The 23863-nt window shown below is 41.7% G+C and overlaps 1 protein-coding gene across 1 annotated transcript in view; it reads left to right on the top strand.

Annotated features, from left to right (window-relative positions):
* The first annotated feature begins 2749 nt into the window (after window positions 1–2749).
* Window positions 2750–23863, top strand: part of jph3 (junctophilin 3) — a 51797-nt gene continuing 30683 nt past the window's right edge. The window contains 3 exon segments of the mRNA XM_038707100.1: window positions 2750–4569; window positions 17325–17811; window positions 21703–22068. Of these exon segments, the coding sequence (XP_038563028.1) occupies window positions 4188–4569; window positions 17325–17811; window positions 21703–22068 (1235 nt within the window). The 5' untranslated portion in view covers window positions 2750–4187.

Raw genomic sequence — 23863 nt, 5'->3', positions numbered from 1 at the left:
AGCCCTTGGTTGTGGTCAGGATATCACATTAACCGCGCCTTTGCCCACTTGCTCTCATTCACCTGCTCAGTCTTCTCTCTCACATCCTCTGCCACCACACCAACCCCCTCTACAACCAGTGTGTTTAACGGCCTAAGCCGTAATCCCCAGCCTCACTGTGATTTTATTACTGTAATCTGGGCTGGAATTGGCTTAGCTCTCTCAGACACTGGCAGACAGAAGGACAAGGACAACAAAAGCCAAGACAGCTGCAGGGAGGAGCTGAACAGGGAAAGAGGACACGGCAAGAAGTGGGAGAGAGGAAGGGACTTTGTGATCTGAGGAGGAAGGATGAGAGGACAGTCAGGGAGAGGTAGGAGGGGGCAGACTTTCTAAGGGGAGTTAATCTAAAATTTAGTAACATGTATATTACCTGGTGTTTCCTTTCTGCCCACACTGAGATCTAAACATCTTTTAAGTGGTTCACTTTGGCGCAAAAAAAAATCAAATAAGGAGGTCCAAGGTGGAGTAGGGATTTTAATTCACTCCTCTTCCCTCCAACACCATTAATGCCATTGTGCAAGACACTTAAAAGATAAATACACTACGAAATCATACAAGGCAGAAAACTGTTGCTGACCAATATAAACTAAACAAAAAGAAAAAATGTGTGTAGCAACAGCAATAAACATTGCAGTCAAATAAATACATCTCACGTGGTTCATCATGCCTGAAGGTACCACTACTGTCTCGGACAACATTTGACAGCACAATATCGCCGCATCTCCACTGCCTGCTTTTTGGTTATCAGCTGATATTTAACTATCATCAAAATTTAAGCTGAAAGGCCCAATAAGAAATAACAGGTCACTAAGTAACACATTACTTTTGTGTGCAGGCAACAAGCTGGAAGGACTCCAGTGCGCATGCTCTATTGGTCCAAAACATGGAAGCCTGAGAGACCCTGAAAAACTTTTTCTGCACAATGCACCCAGTTAGCAATTTACGCAGGAAATAATAGGGCGCATTGGCAACATGTTATCAAGTTTTCTTAATATATCCATCGCTTGCCTCTTTGACATTTGCAAACCAACTTTAGTGCAAACCAAGACAGTGTCAACTGTATTGGAAAAAAACAAATACACACACCCAGCTCTCAGCTTTTCTTCAGTATTGCATTGCAACCAGCAAGCCAGTCACTGCCCTGGAACAAAATGTATTGCTTTTCAAAGTTAGGATAGACAACGTTGGAGAACTAACAAGAGAAAAATAGATTTTGAAAGAAAATCCCGCCCCCTCCTTTCAGGCCAAATTCCAAAGCCACTCCCCCCAAAAAATGTTCATGCTCAATGAGTGCACGGGCAGAGCGCATGCAGGTAGACAGCGAGGTATAGGCCAGCCAATCATTTCAGGTGGACCGAGTGAAATGATTGGCTGTGCATTGTCAAAGCATTTGATTCATTCATTACCGTTGGGATATAAAGACAATTTCAAACTCGTCTCTCGTCTCTTCTTGCAACAATTATTATGTTTGAATGGCATGACTGCTAGCTTGCAGGTGGGCTCTGCTAGTCAGCTTGTCAGATATTGCGTTTCACCCTGCCGGAGTCTTCTTGTCACATGATCAAATAGAAATTTAAGATTGGGAAACATAGGTTACACATATTACCCAGCAATCATCATTGCATATGTAGGATATATGACACGAATACCAAAAGAATTGTAATAGAATTTGTGGAGTAATTGTTTTACACTTTGCTTGCTACAGACTTTTTTTGTTGATAAAACTACTGACTGACAACATGGCAAAGGTGGATGTGCACATTTGAGGATATGTATACTTCATGATCTGAGACAACACAAAGAGGTCCAAGGAAAGATGGGAATCTAAAGTGCAACTGAAGAATGGGAAGCATTTTTATGATAACTGCCGTCGTGAAGGCAGGATTACTTGGTTCTCTCTGAAAAAGACAAAGAACTGCTGATGCAATAATAATAGTATATGATATGATAAAATGACTATATGACCAACAAAAAAATTCAAAAGATTGAATTACTCTTTCAACGAATAGTTTTGGACATTTCACATTTTGGAAAAATCAATAATTTGATTTCTGGGCCTGAGTTAGATAAGACGACTGACACCACTCTAACCTCTGTTTGCTAAATGTGAAACTAGAGCAAGGAGTTGTCATCTAGCTTAGCATGAAGACTTGAAACAGGGGGAAATAGCCAGCCTGGCTCTGTCCAAAGATAAAGAAAATCTGTCAATCAGCACTTCTAACGCTCACTAGTTAACATTGCCAAGCTAAGCTAACCAGCTGCTGGCTGTAGCTTCATAATTACCATGCAGACATGAGAGTGGTATCAATTTTCTAATCTAATTCTTAAAGCTTACAGGTGTATTTGCAAAAAAAGTTGAGCTATTCCTTTAATAATCCCCCTGTCTGCTGACTGAAAATATGTAGTACTACCACTGCATTCATTGACCCTCAGATGTCAACCAACTGAGACTGAGACAAAATCCAGAAAGAGAAGACAAAGGGTGAGTAAATGATAATAATAAAAAAAACTTCAGGTGAGGGAGGGAGAGAGAAGTTAGTCTCTGTCTGACTTTAAAAGGTCTGTCCCTTTAAGAGCTGGAGTGTGCTACTGAGCAGGAGGAGGGGGAGTTTGTTGGCTGCATTGGAACAGTCCTCTCTAATGAGCAGATTTTCTGAGAGACACACACACACACACACACACACACACACAGAGATCAGGAGAGAGAGAGATACAGAGATCCAGCCGTAGGAGGAGAAGAGATTGTAAGACCCAGGCAGGAAGGCAGCCTGTGCGTCAGCCGGTGCTCCATAGGGAAACATGGAGACGAGCAGGAGATGCTGAAGAGGACAGAACACACCAAAACAGGATCATATAGATGGATGTTATTTCATCAAGTAGGCAACCTGAAGGCAACCCATGCAAAGGATAAACCACTTATGGACGCAGTGGATTAAAGATCTGCAGACAGACTGAGAGAGAGGGAACAGAGGAGAAGAAATTAATCAATTCAGTTGTTTATTTTCGTTGTCTGTGTGTGTGCGCACCGGCAGTCAGAAAGTGTGTGCGTGTGTGTGCCTTTGTGTAGTGTGTTGGTGCATAAGGCAGGAGACTGCATTGCTGCTATCCAGCAAGACAGGACAGACAAAAAAAGAAGGCAGCCTAGCAGATTACCTTTTCTGTTTTCCCCCATTCTTTCGTCTCTGCCTCTGTCTATGCTTGTGTGTGTTCCTTTGCTTCCTTCACCAGGCGCTGTGTGTGTGTGTGTGTGTGTGTGTGTGTGTGTGACTGGGGGGGGCTGAGAATAAGAAGAGGATGGTGAACCCTGAAGTGAGCTACAGATTCTGAGTCTGACTTTAAATGGTCTTTTTTTTTTGTCTGATCATTAGCAGCGGTCTCGGAGAAATAACAATTGATGAGGAGGAGAGTCTTTCTCTTTCTTTCTTTTTTCTCCATCACTCAACATGTCACTGCTCCAGTTTGGGCCTTGGTGCTGATCAGTGAGCCAAAGGGTGGCTTCTATGCCAGTGGGTTGGAGGTTTGAAAGGCTGCCATCGGGGGAGACTTCTCAGCTCTACACTCCAGAGAGGTGTAGGCATCATCAGGTAGGAGGCGGCTGAACGCGGGGGACTGAGTGGAAAGCAGGAGAGGAGTAGGAGGAAGAGTTGTGTGTCGTAGGCTGTGTAGGCTGACCATGGCAGGCTGGTGGAGCTGCCTGATGGTTTAAACTCCTGCTGAGAGAGGATAATGGCAGCTCTGGGCCCACTCTCCTCCTCTCTCACCTGCATCTGCCATGGAGAAGCAGGAAAGTGCTAGCCGATGCTACAAAGAGCCCACCAAGAGGATGGAGTGAACAGCATCACCCTTTCCCACCACGCCGGGAGACCCCTGACACCCTGTGAGGGGCCAAGTTTTGTTGTTCACCTTGTTTCTCCTTCCTCTTCCCCAAACCAGCTGAAAACAAGGGGTGCTTGATTTGTGTGGGAGTTCTCTCCTTCTTCCTCCCACTCTCTCCTCCTCACCCCTAACCTCACCTACCTCCAAACTCCGCTCCATGGATTGGTTCTAGCACCAACCTGTCCTTCTTTTTCCTCCCTTTTTTTTCTTTTTCTTTTCTTTTTCTTTTTGTCGAGGCTTCAGGGGAATTGCCAAGACCTGTTTCATGCATGTCCACTGGCGGCAGGTTCAACTTTGACGATGGGGGGTCATACTGCGGAGGGTGGGAGGAGGGCAAGGCGCACGGCCATGGGATCTGCACGGGACCCAAGGGACAGGGCGAGTATTGCGGGTCCTGGGCCCATGGCTTTGAGCTGCTGGGTGTCTACACTTGGCCCAGCGGGAACACCTACCAGGGCACCTGGGCTCAGGGCAAGAGACACGGTGTGGGCGTCGAGAATAAAGGCCGCTGGGTGTACAAGGGCGAGTGGACGCATGGCTTTAAGGGACGCTACGGTCTGCGGGAGAGCACAGGGACAAGCGGGAAGTACGAGGGGACATGGAACAACGGGCTGCAGGACGGATATGGAACAGAGACGTACTCAGATGGAGGTAAGAGGGGGAGGAGAGACACATGAGTAGATGAATTGTGTATGTTTTGGGGGTGGGTTTGAGTGTGTGTATGCGAAGATGTGTGAACCAGTGCATATCGCTCCTTGACAGTGCCTGTCAAGGAGCGATATGACAACTGTCCTCGGCGAAATTGACTGGAGAGTGATTGACAGTTACAGAGGTGACAGATGTAGGAGGAGTTTTTCTCGAGGTCTTCTCAGGTCAGGTTTCTTCTGCCGTGCCTCGTCGCCACACACACACACACACACACACACACACACACACACACGTACGTATCAGCATCAGGGCAGGCTTTGAAAATTATTCTCAACCTCTGACTCTTCCTTTCCCCGTCCTTTTGCTCCTCATCTTCGTTCCTCCCAAACCTCACCCCTCACTTCAGCTGCATGAGGACATGCTGTGTATTTGGAGGCCTTTAATTCAGGCCATGCAGTCTTAAGGGATGAGTAAAAAGTTAGAGGGACAGACAAGGACAACAGCTCCCAAATAACAAGTTCCAAGAAAACGAAATGTTTCAGAAAAAAGATTACAATGTCATTATCATTTAACAGAACATTTAGAGACATCAATTCCATGTCTTCACCCTCAGTTTCCCCATCGACGTATAGCCAACCATGCTGTAAAATATTTGATTAAATACACCACAGAACAAAATATTCTATATATATATATACTTACAGTCATTAGGGGCTCTGTGAGGCTAAATGCTAAAGTCAGCATGCTAACAAGTTCAGCATGACAATGCTGACATGCTGATGCTAAGCTGTTACAATGTTTACCATGTTTACCATCTTAGTTAACTTTAGTGTGTTAGCATGCTAGCATTTACTAACTAGCACTATACATAAGGCACAGCTGAGGTTGATAGGAATGACATTCATTTGGTAGGTATTTGGTCAGAAGCCAAAGTACTGTATGAATTAATATTTTGACTTTATGATGGCTCTAGATAAAGGGGGATCGAAGTTAACGCAGTTAACCTTCTGGGGATCATGAATGTCTGAACTAGATGTACACAAATGTAAATCCCATGGTGGCACTAGAGGAAAAATCACAGGAATGCCAAAGTCGTTAGGCTTCATCTTCTGTAAACCATGAATGTCTGTACAAAATGTTGTGCCAATCCATCCAGTAATTACTGAGATATTTTTTTCTGGCCCAAAGTGATGGATCCACTAATAGAATGCTGGACCAGCATTTCTGGAAAAAAAACCTGAAAACAATCCACCTGTAATATGCCTGAATCTGACGGTTTTACCAAATTAGGCAATGCCCACTTTAATGCATGTTTAATACATCCGTGACTCTATTATTTTTAATGTTTGAATGCTGTTAAACGCTAAAATATTGATTATGGCAACAACATTCTTATCATTTATGAGTCACACGATAAAATGTAAGCCCCTTTGCACATGTAACCTATTTTGAAGGTGCTTAATTTGTAGATCTTTTGGATCAGCATCAAATTGAAATAGAAATCAATGCACTTTGAGTCTCTTAGACCAGGGCTCAGTTCAGTCACTGGTAATGAGACGGACATATGGATTCCTGCTTAAAAATAGATACACACTGAGCATACACATTGTGCGTGCATTAATGCACACACGCGAAATCTGGTTGACTGAGCTGACAGTAGCATGCATGCAGTTAAATCTTTGTTACATAACTCTACAACTAGCAGGCCGTTTTACAACGGCTCGCACACACACACACACACACACATATAGTCCCGAGCAGCCCGATAAAATCCTTAGACCAGACTGACTTTAGAGGTTGAGTCAGGATAAAGGAGAAGAAGTTGGCTTGACAGATTAACCACACAGATGGGATGGACTTACCGACAGAGAGAGGGATAGATGAATCGACAGATGTACAGATTGATGGATGAATGGACCAGTTAAATGATGAACAGATAATGGAAAGATGGCTGGCTGGATGATTATCGTGATTACTATGAGGGATAGGCTCTAATCAGGGGATGAGTGAGATCATTTCAGAAATAAGGGGAAAGACAAAAATGGACAGCAAAAAAAAGTGGTAGTCTAAGAAAACCTCCCAGAGAGAGATGTGTTGGAGAGGCACTGTAGCTCTGGGAAGTATTTGAACCCACATACTGTAAATGCAGCAGAGACTGGCCTAGTTATGAGTGTTTATCTTGCTACAACAGTACACAGTGTCCTTATTATAACAACATACATTTGTCCTTTATTTAAATCTATGAAGCGATAAAAATGTATGTCACACTAAAATGTTTTAACATAGACAGTTACTGATCTAGCTGGAGCATGACACCACCAAATTTAACATAAATACAAGAAGAAATACCCTCAAAATTATATATATATATATATAATTTAGTGTCCAAAGAGGGAATGTATTTTCTATAATGATAATCTATTTCATCTATTACCAGAATAAACCTTACCTTGATTTGGCTCACATGGCTTACATGTCTGTTTCTAGTATTTTCACCTGGCACATTTCCCTCCCTGAGTTATCTTTAGCTCTATGCTAATTTAGTCTCTTTTCACATTGCATCAGTTAGCTTGATTCTGTGTTCTTCAAAAGTCATGGCTAAGAGCAAAGAGTAAAACCTTGGGGAGAATAACTTTCTAGAACTGCATTCAGTCTTGGTATGGCAGGGGACACTATGTAACAGTTGTTTCTCAGACATTCACACAGATGAGGTAAAGACAAAGATTATATCTGTCAAGCGACTAATGGTACAGAAACTCTCATGCTGTAACAAATTAAAACAACTCAACAGGAGGTGAAGCATTGTCTGGCAAAAATAGTTTCACTTAAAAGATCTTTTAAAATGCTACATTAATTAAGAATTTAGCAGAGTGGACCTGTTGTATCTTGGCGCTAGCTTGATTCAAAAAAGCAATTCATGTATCTAAAGCTCTGGTAACTAATTTCTGCCCAGAAGGCAGAGTAACTCTGAAGCAATCTGCCTGACACACTGCCCAGTATCATCTCATAAAGTTATTACGGCTCACGTGTTAGCAAACAACTATCTAACATTACACATTGAGCAGACATGAAGCAACATTACCATTCATTTGGAGTTGTGTTTTTGGTCACCTGACACATAAGTCACTCTCTTTTTAAATCTGTTTTGTTTTGAGAAATCTCTCTCTCTCTAGCAGCTAAATGTTCTAATGTATTTACCTGCTAGTTGCTGACTTTATCTGTCAAATGTAGCAACATAGTGGTTTTATGCTCCTGACAGAAACACGGTTGATTAGAATGGTAAATGTATCATTAAACTAAAACAAGCTAAAAGAGCCTAAAAAGCACACATTACACATTGAATCATTTGATTTAGCAATAATTAAAAATATAATATAATAAAAGATAAAGATTAATTGAGCTTTAGCTACAGTATATAGTAATAACATTGATTTTGCCAATCTAATTTGCTAAATTATGAATTATATTTTGGTTGTTCAGCCATTTAAGAGTTACTTGAGTGAAGCATTTTGTCTGCTACCACCTCATGCCACTGATGCTGCACATTTGTCCTGTGCAGGTATAAGGTCCAGGACAGCCACAGTATTAAAACACTTTTATAGTTACACTGAACTCTGACATAATTTAGCAGGTACACAGTATATGGCCTTTGTTTTTAATTACAGTAATGTAATTTATCTTTAATGAACAAAATGACTGTGACTTTGAAATGTCACAAATTCACTTGTCAGTCTTTTGTGATTTAATGGATCTTCCTTGTATAAGCTGGGCGTAAATTGTGCAGACTATAATCGTCCCCACAGATAAAGATAGTGAAACCAAAATGACATAATTGTTGAATGTGATGTTAATATGCCCAAATACCATTGGCACTCTTAAGTAAACTCTACCATTGAAAGTTCATAGTTCCTTAAGTGGTTAAAGCTTGACAGTCTATCTTTGCCACCTCAGGGCTCTGTCATGTCCAAAGCAATAAGAGTCAGGAGCCAAAACATTCAAATATGCTCTGCTGCCTACGTACTTCTGGAACACGCTGTGCACTTTAGAGCCAGCTATATTTCCCACAGTCAGGTCTAAAGTGACTGTCAGTCCCACTCTCCCCTCCAACTACACCTGATGCCACCCTTCTAGGAAACATGCCTCCTCTATCTTATCGCTGCTGTTTGGCTTTTTGTTCCTCTCCTACGTTTGCCAACATTCCTCTCTCCTCTCCTCCCACCTCTTTTATTCCTCCTTCGCTACACCGCATTTCCACCGAGCTGCTCTGTACAGTAGGGTTTCCATAGCAACGCTCACCGACATGCAGCAGGTCAGCGTGTCACGAGAGACTCAGTGTTCCTCGCTGCCATTGGCCGCCCAGCCTGCTCTACTGGGCTCCGATTGGCTGACTTGGCCTTCCGGGCTAATGGTGTTTACTGAGATGAAGACCTAAGCTCACTGATTAACAACCACGCACAGAGAGAAACAGAGGGAGGGACGGAGAAGAATGAAAAGACAGCTTCAGTAATCATTTTAGTGAGAAGTGAGTCACAAAGGGAGAGGCATGAGATTACAACTGTCACTGTGTACAACAGTGGTAACGGCTAAACATTTCAGCAGCAGCGGTTGTTGTGTCTGACTGGCTTATATGCCACACACAGTGTCAACCACACAGAAGCTCACTCATCTCTCCCTTTTTCTGCCTTAAATGAAGACTGCACCAAACGCTACAAAGAAAAGAAAAAGTGTGATCAAGGCACATCCTATCACAGATTCTTCATTAAACGAGGCTTGTGAGCTAGCTGTTGGCTAATACAACATTATAATCATCCTGTAGCAATTGTTATTCCAGCCCTGATCATGTAATGTAAGCTGACATAGTAAATTTACTTCTCAAGTTTAGATACACTGATATATGATAGATACGCCAAATTAAGTCAAAGACGTGCTTTATGTCGTGTACAGTAATGTAATGGTAAGACATGTGCTTTGGAAGCTTGATGACTGGGGAATGTAAAAGACGGTATTTGAGAGAATATATTTGCAGCCAGTTTTAGCGTGTGGGAGGACGCTAACAGCGCCACTGTGTCTTCTATCATCCTGGACTGCTCAGCCTCACATGTAGATGGGTTATGTTTCGATTGGCAGTATTGAGGAGGACCATTTTTTAATGCTGTACATCACCATTGTGTCATTCTGATGACTTTCAAGACGAAAGTATTTTACCAGACAGACCAAGACAGACGAGGTCAGGGTCTCAGACAACAACAACGGGTTCAAGTCCCTCTGTCAGCAAACATAAGCACTGCTGAAGTGTCCTTAGCATGACACTAGGTCCAAAGGTCTTGGGATGTAGGTCACCAACAAGAGCTATCCAGACATCCCTATCTTGGCTTTGGTAGCTAGCTTCAGAAGTGTCCCATCTTTCTGTTTGTTGGCCATCTTGCTGAGGTGACTTACCTCTCCCTGTTGTCTTTTCCTCCTTGTGTCTTCTACAGGTTTATAATAAGTCAGAATAATTTTCAGACATGTATTCATTAATGAATGCACTTTATTTATAGCTTTCATGGTGACCCTCTATGCCTCTGCTTTATAAAGTAGGACTGATTTGACATTGGTGTTGAATAGCCTAATCCTGTTTTGCAAGGGTAGTTTCTTTATGTTTCTAATGTTGTTTGTAATGCTGTTGCATGCAAGCTGCTTCTGCTTTGCAAATCCTTTCTGTAATGGCAGCATCTGTGCTGCTCACTTGTCAATGTATGATACTGTCCACCTCTTTCAAACCGTCACCTGCCATTGCTGCACTGGGACCGATTGTTCTCGCATTGAGGATCTTGGAGTTTCCTCTGTGGTTGTTGAGTCCAGATTATCCTACGAGTGCAACAGTACCGGTCTTCTCATGCATCTGTTGATAAGTATGGGACAGTAATGCCAAGTCATCTGCAAAGTACAGATTGTCAAGTTATGTCCAACGCCTTGTAGGCTGTGAATGTTTTTGATTGTTTTAAATTGCCAGCAAGAATAGAAAAGGTGACAGTAGGCATCCTTAACCTCAGTCCAGCCTTTGTGAGTTGCCCTTTATGGACTACTTTGCAGGTCATTGCCTCATGCAGGTTTTTCATAATGTTAACAAACATGACTGATATACCACAATGTTGAAGAATATTCCAGAGTCTTCCTATCCATGACGTCAGATACTCCTTAAGTAATTAGATGGATGTGGAGGGGAATGCTATATACCATCATTGCTCAAACAGCATACAGAGTTGTAATTTTGTCAGTACAGTACAGCTCTGTGAAATCCAGTGGCTTCCTCCTATAGCTCAATGCTGACTAATTCCTTTATTCTGTTTAAGATGGTCCTGTTAATCACTTTGCCTGATATGGATAGGAGTGTGATCACTCACTTGTTTGCACAGTTGCCATGTATTGCAGTCTTGGTCTGACAGAGAGGGTGAAGCATCTCGACCAGGTAAGTTAAGGTAGGGATGACTGCCTTTTCAGATTTCTTCTTTGTTTGGTTTATTATCTTTGCTTTTTTCCCCTTCAATCTTCTCATTCGTTTTCATTCACTAGCATTTCTGGCTTCTTTTTAATTAAACTTAAACTGATAATTGACATTATTTTTTACATTTAAAAAATTGCAACATTACATTTTACATTTTAACATTTAAGGTACAGTGGTGCTGTATTTTCGTGAACGGGTCCGTGATTTGTTTGTATCTCATGCACATGCACTAGGATACACATAGTGCACGTGCATGAGAATAAGCTATCTAGCAAACATTAATGTAAATGATGGAGGATTCTAAATATTTTAACTGGCTTTGCAAATGTTTAATTAACACGTTTGTGAGGCCTCAATATGTTGTTGTTTCTTACTGTATACAAGGAAACCCCACAGGTTACCTGTGATCCATCCTTAATACTAGTACACTTGTTCTGCGTAGATACAGCATGAGTAGAGTAGAGCAGAGTGTGCGGATGTTGATGAAGACATTGGCTATTGCAGAAATCAAACAGGACTGTCTCTCTGACCACACCATATGAAACATTTCGTTGTCTTAGAACACATTCAACCATCCATTTGGTATTGAGGCTAAGGTTTGTGTTCGTGCCAGCCACTTGATGTCCTTCGGGGCCTTTTTAGATAGTTTTCCTTCCTGTTTAATGTATAATTGATTTGGGGATTCAAAAGGACATAAGTGAAGACAATCAATTTGTATTTCTACAAAGTTATTTGTGTGTACAAATAATAACCATTGGTTACAAAAATGTTTAGGGCGACAGCGTACCATCATGTTATCATGGGTCTTTTTCATAAAATTTTTTAGCAGATAAATAATCCTGAAATGGAAATCTGAAAGACTAAGCAAAATCTCTTAAACGGATAACGGTCCCACACAGTGATTTACGGAGGCAGAGGTTTAGCTTTGAACTGACTTCCCTTGCTTTTGGTTTTCAGTGATTTCACAGTTTAGCTTGTCTGTCCAGCATATCTGTGATGTGTCTGTCTAACTATTTATCCTGCCTGTCTGTATGGCTTGTTGCCTGTCAGTTGTCTTGTCTACCTGTCTTGAGTTACCATCTGTCTTTCATTTTGCCTGAGCAGCTGGTGTGTCTGTGTTACCTGATCTTATGGGTTATCTTGAAAAAGTGGTTTACATCTATGTTTCTGTTTTCGGTCGTTCTTACTCTACCGTATACATCACTTTATAGCAACTGATATAAAATGTAAATCCACGGGCGTTCAAGGACACAAACTTACATGTGTAGCTCACTAGATTTACTTCTTTCTCCTAAAAGCATTGCACATTATGTGGCACACATAAAGTGGCACATCACCCATAAATGGTGCTGTCAAAGAAAATCCACCTCCTCAGCTTTTGTACATTGCTTTTTTGAATTTCCCATAGATGCGCTCCAATTGTACAGCGAAGAAAGCATTCAGAAGTGGCAACTGCATTCTGCTTTGGTGGGTTTTATTTAGGGTCATTGCTAATACGCGTCTCCTCTACTACCACAACGACCCCACTGCAGACTTTAGCTTATGTAATGGGAGAGTGGTTGGATGTTTGTAGTGAGGATTAGCGGTGCTGTCTGAAACATGAAAACTCTAAATATGTATCATAGAAGTCTGCCCTGCACTGCTGCCGATACAATACCAACTGGACTAATGAGGGAGTTTGCCCTGAAAGCACTTGTTTTGACATATGAGATGGGGGAAGGGTAATACAGTTTTTTCAAGGGGCGGGTGTAATTTTTATAAAAAACTTTTCACCATCCAAACTTTAATAAAACTTTCAAGGTTCAAGGACCCCCTCCCCACCTCAGTATGTTTGTGCAGTTATCTAGTATGCATAATCTAATTATTGTTGTTGTAATTAGACATTTCTTAGATGTTGTAATGGAGCATTGGATGAAAACAGAAGAATTAAAATCACAGAAACCTCCACTGCTGTTACAAACAATATGAGAAAACTGTTACATGACCCTGTGTTGTCTAATCTTACTCTCCCTCCCCATTTCTCTCACATACACAAACACAGGCACTCCTCCGACATACAAGTGCTGACATGGAGAAACAACATATTAATAATTCATAAAATAACCAATGTCAACGCCTTCACAGGCAGTCTTGCTCCATTTCTCTTTCTCTTTCTTACTGCTGTGCTTCACAAATCCATATTACTGAGGCTACTACTATGCAGTAATGTAGATGCACAGGAGCTAATTTGACTACCCTGGAACAAGTGAAAAGATAGAAAAAGAGAAATCGAAAGAAGAGAAGTACAGTTCAAACTAACTAGCAGAATTTACAGATTTCGACAAGTTGTCTTCGGCTGCTGTATCCTTAGAATCAAATACAGACACTAAGAGACAGATGGTTTTTAACCTAGAAATAGAGAACAGACGCGCGTGTTTGTTAAAGAGACAATTATGAATTCAGCCTGGGGGTTGGCGCGTGATCAAATCACTGTGCCTCTGTGATGTTTCCGCAGCTTTGATCTCTCCGCGTTAACTCTTTCTGTGTGTCTACCTCGTGCCAGCAGTAGCCCCGGCCTGGGTTAAAGGCCCATATGATTTGAAAGCGCTTCCTGTTGACCTCTAGGCAGACTCAGTGAAATGGTTTTGGCATGCGAGTTGTGAAGTGGATTCTTTTCACAACTGTAGGCCTGGGGTTCAAACCTTTACATAAAATGATGAAATGATGAGAAGAGGATAACCTAATCTGCTGTTGCATGTCTCTCTTGTCACAAAGCAGGTAATGTGATGTTGGAGAAGCAGCTTTAGTGCACAATTGGACTGTTTTTTTTCTGACTGTGTGAAGTGTGGACCTTACTCTGGCAGGCGCTCATGTTTCCTAGAGTTTCCATGTAATGCACTGATTTCACATAAAAACTGTAAATGGGTTTGATTTTGTTGGAATATAACCACCAACAACCTACCCCGCAGTCTGTATTTTTCAGCACCATGGAGAGCGACAGGCCCACATTGGAAACGCAGCCCAGTGCTCCACTAAATATTTTATTTACTCAGACATTACTGATTGTATATGCTTCCAAGAAATCATGAAAAAGCAAATAACACACACACTGCTTCACATATATTTACTCACTCACACACTCAGTTGCCAGTTTCTTATGTACACCAAGCTAAAACTAATGCAGTCTGATACAATGACCCTGCAGTACATCTTACCTTTATGAAGGTTATAATGGTCAGATTCAGAGAGCTGTTGATTCAACTTTATGTTTGGAGGCTGTAGTTTGTACTGTTGGTAGCTATAAAACTGTGTGTAGTTCCATTCAATACTTTACAAATGAGAAACAAATATGTGTAAAATACTTTTTCTTGATTCCCACACTGGGATGAGTGACATCTGAAGTTTTAATATTATCTTTTTGTCTGTTTGGTGAATATGAAGCTACAGCCAGCAGTCAGTTAGCTTAGCATAACATAAAGAATGGAAACTAGGAGCCTATCAGCATCTCTAAAGCTCACAAATGAACATGCTGTATCTGGTTTGTGTAAAAACAGTGTTTTATGGGGGTGTTTTTCCCGACTATTTCTTTACCAGGAGCAGTGACTTCCTGGAGTCTCCACCGGGTAACCTGGCAACCTCAAGCTGACGACAGACAAAATAGTGCCACGAACCCCCTGTAAAACAGCTATGGTTTAAAGAAGGTATAATGAGATAAGTGATGAGCTTCAGGGCTACTGGCAGGCTGATTTTTCCTTTGGACACACAGGTTAGCTGTTTCTCTGTCTTCAGTCTGTATGCTACTCTAAGCTAACCACTTACATATTGAACAGACAGGTGTGAGAGTGGTATCTTTTCATCTAACTCTCGGCAAGAAAGCGAATAAGCATATTTCCCAACTGTTGAACTATTTGTTTAAGGATATCATTGCCAATTAAACAAAGAAATGTAGCTATGATCCTGATTTAGTATGTATATGAGTATAATTTATTTTGTAACTTTTCCGATGTGAACTGGAACAGGCTGCATCCTCAGAACCTGCTTATAATTAGTATGTGGTATGGATTTGGGACACAGCTATTGTTTTGGTTATGCTGCAATCAGTTTGGGGTTTCCTCATTCTAAACATCAACTTTTCAAAAATCTTATTACCAAAAATGTGGCCTGTATCAGAAACACCATCACACATAATCACAGGTAATGCCTGTCTGTCTCAGAATACTCAGGGAGGACTGTCTCTCTTCTTTGTTGCCCTGTGTCTCACTCTCCTGCTCAAGCATGCTGGCGGCCATTTATTGACATGGTAACCTTGTCAAGCTGTTGCATGGCTGTTTGTGTTTGTGTTTGTGTTTGTGTGTGTGTGTGTGTGTATGTGTCTATGTGTGTTCTTTGATCTGTCTGTCATATGGTCGTACAGCTGTGTACTGACATGATTACAAAGGCGCTGGCCAGATGTGCTGGCCAGCTGTTTATGTCACAGGCTCTGTTTTTTGTTTATGTGTGTGTATGAGGGATAAAAGGCTGCCTATCGTCCTAATGAGGAGGGCAAGGTTCAGGAACAACACCACCTCTAGCTGAAGTTTTTTGAACAACGCTGTGAATGTGCTTCTTGTGCCTGTATGAGTGTGTTTGAGTGTGTCTTAGAACGTAAGCAAGAATATGATTGGCTGAAAACATTGGCTTCATTCAGCACTTCCCACTTCACTGACACTTGAGCCCACAAGGGAACTGTTTGTGTGTGTTTGCGACAGAGACAGGGAACGTGGTTGCAGTCCTTATTTGGTCATGGAGTTTGGTTAGAGCGAATGCGTTTGCTACAGAATGAATCAGAGTGCTGTTACATCAGAGGTACGGGCAGGCGGGATGGATCACTTGCACTCCTATTGGAACACACACTTCCGTTTGAGTGCGTGTGAGAGAGAGAGAGAGAGAGAGAGACACAGAGAGAGGAATGATGGAAACACACACACACTATGATGCCCTACTTTTCAGCTACATGGGGATGTAAGGACTTTTATGCAGCCGCGGGTGCCGGTAGTACAGAGGCATGGTGTGAATGAATGAGAATGGATGGACAGACAAGAGGAAGCCACTCCCGTGTACAGTACTACTCCTCAGCTTATTGCCTTGTCAAGTTATCTGATCAAAAATACGACTGTATACACATACCAGAGAGAACGTGAAGTCCAGAAACTGTCTGCTTCGCTGATACTGCCGTTACTACTACATTACTGCGGGGAGATTTCTCAAACTTATTTTCAAGTCAAAAATCATAATCTCTTGTCAATAAGAATCACTTTATAACCAGTACATACATAAAAAAAATGTATGTGCTGTGGAAATATTGTAAATTGTGATACTGAACATTAACAAGAATAAAGTTACACATACTGTACCTTTCATTCAGCCATAGCCAGATTATCCTGTTAGAGGCTCTGAGGCAAACAATTGCTGTTGAGTCCCACACACATTTATTCAGGGGTATGAACCAGGTAAGCCCACTATAAAGTAAAATCATGTTTAAGAGTGATGTTTTAAATAGGTCTGGTGTTGTGCCTAATGACTGCTGGTTCCACCAGTTAGAGAAAATTATTGACCAATCACTGCTTAGTAGGCGGGATTAGTCATCTTACGTACCACCTAGCTAGCCCTCGTTATTTTTCCCCATTTTGTATCAAGACCATCATCGTGATTAGATGCTAGCTCCACCAGTTTTTCTGTTGAATTTTTGGCAAGTCCTGCTAGTCAGGATACTGACACTGACAATAATGTAAATATAATACTAACAGAAGGATAAAAAATATATTTATATCTACAGAGGGGATAACTCAGTTTAACTCTATGCAATTTAACCCCTTGTTCATATAGGCTAACACCTGCTTCTCAGCGAATCATGTATTCAGCTCAGTTCACCAGACGTACATTTACCAAACCAAGCAGTTAGTCTTCATCCTTAAGGTGTTTTGTCTTCTAAAACCTAAAAAGACAAAGCATAAATCTCACCTTTGTCTTGTTGTTCTAGTAGTCATCCTGTGTATGCAGCACCAAAGTTATAAACAAGTTCGTCACTGACGTTTTATTCATTTTAACATATTTACTTTATACAAAAGTAGAGATTATACAGATGTGATATAAGAGGATTCACAGTCAGTTTGGTAAAACAAACAAACCAAAAAACACCCAACTTGAAAGGCAGCCACAAGGAACCACCCCAGCACCCCAATCAGGTCTACTACAGCAAACAAATTTAGAACTGGTATTGGTAATTTTTCTCTTTTTTCTCTTCTTTCTCTAGGGACATTTCAGGGCCAGTGGGTTGGCGGAATGCGACATGGCTACGGAGTTCGTCAAAGTGTCCCGTACGGCATGGCGGCCGTCATCCGCTCTCCGCTCCGTACCTCCATAAACTCTCTACGCTCCGGTTCGGAGCACAGCAATGGTACAGCTCTGCTGGACCGGACCGGGGCGGTGGTTCCTGGTCCTTCTCCTGTTCCTGGCACTCTGACCACCAGCGTCTCCATGTGCAGTACAGGCAGCAGTGGCAGCAGCCCCGCTGTGTCTCGTGGAGGTTTTGTGCTGACGGCACATAGCGAGGCTGAGCTACTGAAGGGGAAGAGAAAAGGCGGGCTGTTCCGGAGGTCAATCCTGTCTGGGCTCAAGCTGAGGAAGTCTGAGTCCAGGAGCTCTCTGGCCTCCCAGAGGTCTAAACAGAGCTCATTCAGGAGCGAGGCTGGAATGAGTACTGTGTCCTCTGCTGCTTCTGATATCAACTCTACTATCAGGTAATACCAGATGTAGTTGATTGATGGGTTGGGGTGGGCAAGCTCTACTGCAGGTCAGCTTTAACATTTTAAGCCTCTTTCACTTACCATCATATATAGAAATTCTATCCAATTTTCGGGCAACCAACCCAAATCTTCCTTAAAGAGGTGGTATTATGCTCATTTTCAGGTTCAAAATCCTATTTAGTGGTTGTACCAGAATAGGTTTACATGGTTTAATTTAAAAAATACACCATATTTTTGTCATACTGCACATTGCTGCAGCTCCTCTTTTCACCCCGGTTGAAGGCTTCATTTTAGCTATGGAGTGATACATCTTGTCTCTAAATGATCTTTGTTGGGAGTTGCACATGCGCAGTTCCTAGTTAAGGACTACTAGCCAATCAGAAGTAGAGAAGGGCGGGTCAGCGAGAAGCCCATAAACAGCTTTGATTCAGCTGTAGGCTACATGTTGCCGACCAGCTTGGCAACATGGACTGAAGCAAGAGTTTCAGAGTGGTGAGTTATTAATCTGTAACAAAAGTATCTTTCATCCACTGAGCTCTGTCTCTACATCACAGTATAGCTGATGATACACAGAGCAACTTTTAGAGCAATGCCATCAATGGTAATGAGTAAAGATTACTACCTTAATCCCCTTCCCCCACCACTCCGCCACCCGCCCCGCACCGCCGCTATCCGTTCAAAACATTGTCGGACTTGCCACTAGCAAGATTGCCCAACAACATTGCTCAAAAACGTTGTGTGTATCATTAGCTTAACAACTTTATGTCCATTGATTGCCTGGAGGGTAGCTAATGTTTGGAAGGGAGAGGACAGGTGTGTGCTGCAGCTCAGTGTTTTTCCACTGGTGTTTTTGAAGGCGTGTTGGACTAGCCGCTTGGTGAGCGTTATATGAGGCGCATTTAGCTTTCATCTCTGTGACGTCACAGGGATGAAAGGGGAAAAGGCTGGACTACAAACGAGCTGTTTTCAGGCAGTTCAGAGCAGAGTTTTCTGTGGGAGATGGGAACTCCCTTTGGGCTGGACTTTGGGCTTTTTCACTTTGCAAACCTGTTACATGCACAAAAAAGATATATAACTCAATAAAGGAGAGGAAAAAGCCAAAAAGCATAATACCATCTCTTTAAGTGTTCAAGTCATCAAGTCCCTTGGCCCCTGCTTCATGCAGAAACATCTCACAGCAGTTTCAAGGCCATTTCATGGGACTGTTAAATCCTACATACTGTGCTGGCTGACACTGAGAATAGTGCTTCATATCAACTCTGTCATGAGGTAATAAAATGAATGGAAGTGGGGAGAAAGGTGGAGTGACAGGACAAGGAGGGATGACGTAGTTAGAAAGGGAACCGCCCTTCATCTGGAGGACATCAAGGCAACAACAAGCACGGCTCCTACTTCAGAGTCTTTAAAATAGATTGGCATGCAGTCCAAAGTGGCCTATAGGTCAAATAGGTCACTTTGCTGGTCAGCTCGTTCAGAGCCTGATTAAAAGCTTCTGGTTTTACATTGTGTTACCCAGTGAAAAGCCTGTCATCTTTGTCTCTCTGCTCTGCTGTTGTCTACTCATCTTTTTTTTTTACATCTTCAACACATCAGCTCAGTCAGTCATAGTGTGGACATGCTGGTGGGTGCTGTATCGTGTAAACTGCTTGAATGTGTTGAATCAATCCTGTGCCATCATTGGAAATGCTTAGCGTAAAATTCCAAGTACACTGGATTGAGGTGGCTTATTTTTAAAGGCACCAATTACTAGACGACAAGAGTCAGCAGCTCCTAACCTGTTTGCTGGCAAAGCGGCTGACAGCAGCTTATCAGGTCTGATTAATTATTGGCACGGCGGATGAGGATAGAAACATCTAGTTTTTTCCATTCTACTGCTGTAAACATGATAAAATACAACATTTAGATTTCATTTGTATTTAATGTATTGCAATTGATCAATTATTTATTGATGTGTTAGTTGAGTGAGTTAGTGAATACTAACTGACTGATGAGTCAGTTAGTATTTCTATTATTTGATGGTGCATGTTATGAACATAATATAGTGATAAATGCTGGGCCAGTGAAAACATAACTAAAGGGAAGTAACGCTCTAGTAGGCAAGATGAAAACAAGCCTATGTGAATCCTAGTTGAGCAAGACTCTTATTTCCCTACCAACTTCAGATGAACTGTGCAGTGGCTAACCATGAGGGAGTGTTACACCAGGGATTGGTATGGTATGAATAGACAGAGACAAGGGAATGGGGGAAAATATCTGTGGATCATTGTGGGTGTATTCTCTGTACTCAGTTTCTTTAGATGTACATTTCTCATATGAAGGAAGAAGATAGGGAAACAAGAGATGCATTCTCAACTTTGGATAAGGAATTTTTTGTTTTGCACAAAAATTATTAGAAGAATAGTTTAACATTCTGGGGAATGCCCTTATGTGCTTTCTTTCCAAGTGAAGATGAATATCAATCTCATGTCTGTGTGACAAGTTTGTAGACTTGACTCAGGCTTTGGTTAGCCTAGCTTAGCATACAAATGTTTGTGGTTTTAGGGGGAGATCCATGCTGGAAGTATTTCTTGGAAAACAATAGCCTGGTTCCGGGACTCATGAACTTGACAGGATAGGTACCATCGTGCTTGTAAAGACAAACCTGTGCTCACAAATCATACCTGGCGACAAGGCCTGAACGATTAATCGTTTTCAAATCTAAATTGATTTGAAGATTTGAAAGAACGCGATTAGCTAATCGTGACGACAGCGATTAAAATGTAGGTTAATTATACAGCACATCTGACCCGTTTTAAACAGTCATGCAGTTAAAAGTTAATTCCGTTGTCATCCTTGAGCGATAGACCTGTTCACCAATCACAAGTGCCATGCTTTTACATTTTACAGCAACAAACAAAACTAGAGGAAAACGTGAGATAATGGTGTCAGCTGAACAGACACAGGCGCGGCTGTCTCGCATCAACTCACACTGAAGTGTTTCAGCAGTGGAGCGTTTAGCATACACCTTGTTAACATGTTGTTAATTTGTCATTTTGTGTTGTCCTACCACCGATCACAGCTCTCTGTGAGCCCATTTCACGCTGCTCTGTGCAGGCTACATTTCAGAATAAGAGCGTTTTGCCTGCTGACTTGTTTAGATTTTGTTAATTTGTTGATTTATTGTTGATATATGATTGGGAGTCTGCACACTGTTTTATTTAGAAAATCAACCGGTTTCTCTCTGCCGTTCTGCTTGACGTGGTTTCCGTCAAAAACTGACTGGCAGAGAATATTGATCTTTAGCTAAACTTTTTTTAAAAATCGAATCGTTATTGCAGTATCTGGCAGAAAAACCCATGCTGTAACGAGCGATGCTGCACAGAAGTACCAAGCAACTGGATAAACTCAAGAAATAGCTCCAAACGGAACTGAACCTAGACCTAAATTGTCAATAGTAATAATAGTAATTTTTACATTTCTGTTGGTGTATAAATTAAACAAACGAGATCCAACATTGCTTAAGCCATTGGAAATGATGGGTTTCAGAGGGCAGTGGTACTGTTGTCACATTGGGTCTTAATGTGCCTTCCAGTCTTTATGCTAAGCTAAGTTAACCACTTCCCGATGCCAGCTTTACACTTGACACACACAATTACAACATTGGGAGGCTGAGATGATACAGTTGAGTGACTTCAGAGAGCATTGTGTAGTGTGTACTCAGCAGCCTCTAACATTAAAGGTGCTATCTTACCATTGTGTACAGCACTCTTTCTGCCATGTTATGGTAGAGCTCTCATAGCTTACCTGGCAAACAAACCTATTATCGTTCTTCTCAAAGTTTGTGTAGGATGTAGGACTACTAACTGAATACGCCAGCCAAACCAATTGAACCTTTCCCCTTTCCAGTCTCGGAGATGCAGATGCAGAGTTGGCGGTCGCTGACGACGATGTGGACGCCACGGCAACAGAGACATACTGCGGGGAGTGGAAGAACGACAAGCGGACAGGGTTCGGTGTGAGTCGACGGTCCGACGGGCTGCAGTACGAGGGGGAGTGGCTGAGCAACAAACGCCACGGCTACGGCTGCACCACGTTTCCTGATGGCACAAAGGAGGAAGGGAAATACAAACAGAACATCCTAGTGAGCGGCAAAAGGAAGAACTTGATCCCCCTCCGGGCCAGTAAGATCAGGGAGAAGGTGGACCGAGCTGTGGAGGGAGCGCAGAAGGCAGCCGACATCGCCCGGCAGAAGGCTGAGATTGCTCTGTCCAGGTAGTGGCTTTATGGTGGTTTCTGGATGAGTCTGTATGTCTGTCTTTCTTGTGTTTTTCATTTCCCACCATCCTTTGGTTGAAGTGAAAAGCCATGCATTCTAGTGGTGGTCTGTGTGTACGCTGGCTAGGCCGTGTGGTTAGTGTGCAATTTAAACTGACAAAGACCTTAAAGTCCCTGAAAACCTATTTTCTCAATTAGCTTCTTACTGTGAAGGAAGGAATGCATTTCTGTTTGTTTCACATGGTTGTCTCATCTTGCTGGTTTGGGGCTCAAGTGGGTGGGGCTCAGTTGGAAAAGGTGATGTCATGTACTTCATTTAAAATTATGAGCAGATCACACCCACACAGTCCTGTTGACACAGATTACATTTTTTGAAAGTCTCTTACAAAATTATAAGTATGGATGTGTTTTCTGAACTTTAGCTTAGTTTGTTACTCCTGAATGTTGAATGTCATGGAGAAGTACGTCTGATCTGAAACATGTTCAAAGACTTTAAGAAGATCTTTTCAAAGAACACAAGATTTTGAGGCTTTGCATATCAATTAATTATGAGATTTAAAATAAGATAGTGAAGCTTTTAGTGATGCTCCTGGGATTGTGTGCTAAGAACACATCTCTGCTGTTAGCTGCCATTGTATATCTTACCTAGACGGCTCCAAATAAAGTCTATGATCCTCTTTATAAGCCTGGTAATTGGACTAAATTGCCATTTTCATTTAATTTATTCAGTGTGATATCATGTTCATGTTACGGATAGGGGAATATTAAGTTTTGTAATGCCCCTCAATGTCATGTTAGATGCTAGGGGCTGTTAACTTTTCCCGTTGATCAAAGAAATACATTGATTTTAGAATTTTTATTTCTATAATCGATTTACAATAACTTGTGCAGCTGCGTCAACGTCATTTTTGTTTGATGGTATTTTTCTAGCACTATTGTTTATAGGCGCTGCACCAGACCCATATGAATAGCTAAGGAAATCAAAGACATTGGCGTCACTTCAGAGGTCTGACACCAGACTCGGGCATTTTCATAATATTCAGTTAAAGAACACCATTGCCCAACGCAAAAGGTCCTGTTAATTCTTGTAAAGCATTGGTAAAGTCATACTTTATTGAGTCAACCTTGCCAAAGTTTATGCAACAGTCTGCAGCTTAAAACACCTCACTAGATTGAGTATTTATGATTAATCAAACTATAAATTTTCTAGATATATTTATATTTTCAATCTTTTACAGCTTCCTTGTTGCACCCATCTGACTATACTGAATCACCATTGCCACTGACTGGATCAGTAGCTTTTAGCAGTGGAGCTCCTGACTGGTGACTGAGAGCTCCAATATTAACTCATCTGTGATACACAGTGCGTTACTTCTTCGTTAAAAAGCTTAGAAACAATGATAATGTAACAATATTGTTGTAAATAGATGGCTGCTGAGCCATTAACCTCATAAACAGTATTTGTATGGACATAGTTTTGTACTGGATTGAAAGTAATAGTTTGAACCAGCAACATAATGAATGTACTACTTAGTTGAAGACACTCAGATGCAGCGCTGAAGGTTGTGGTGGGATGAACAGTGATGCCTACTGTGTACATACTGTGATGCAATTGCTGAACTTGCTATGTAGTGAATGAACTACATAATCAGTGACTTTGAGTCTTTGAATCAAACTGAACGAAATTATTCAAATAAGCAAAGTTATGTGTAATTTCCACCTCTCATTTCCATTCATCACATTCCATCTACTTCTCTGTCTCTCTCTTATCTCTCTGTCTTTGTATGGCACC

This window comes from Micropterus salmoides, unplaced genomic scaffold (assembly GCF_014851395.1).
Source record: "Micropterus salmoides isolate LMB-PRFRI ecotype aquatic unplaced genomic scaffold, ASM1485139v1 Ms_hic_scaffold_8, whole genome shotgun sequence".
NCBI classification, from domain to species: domain Eukaryota; kingdom Metazoa; phylum Chordata; class Actinopteri; order Centrarchiformes; family Centrarchidae; genus Micropterus; species Micropterus salmoides.
This window is presented reverse-complemented; position numbering and strand designations above follow the sequence as displayed.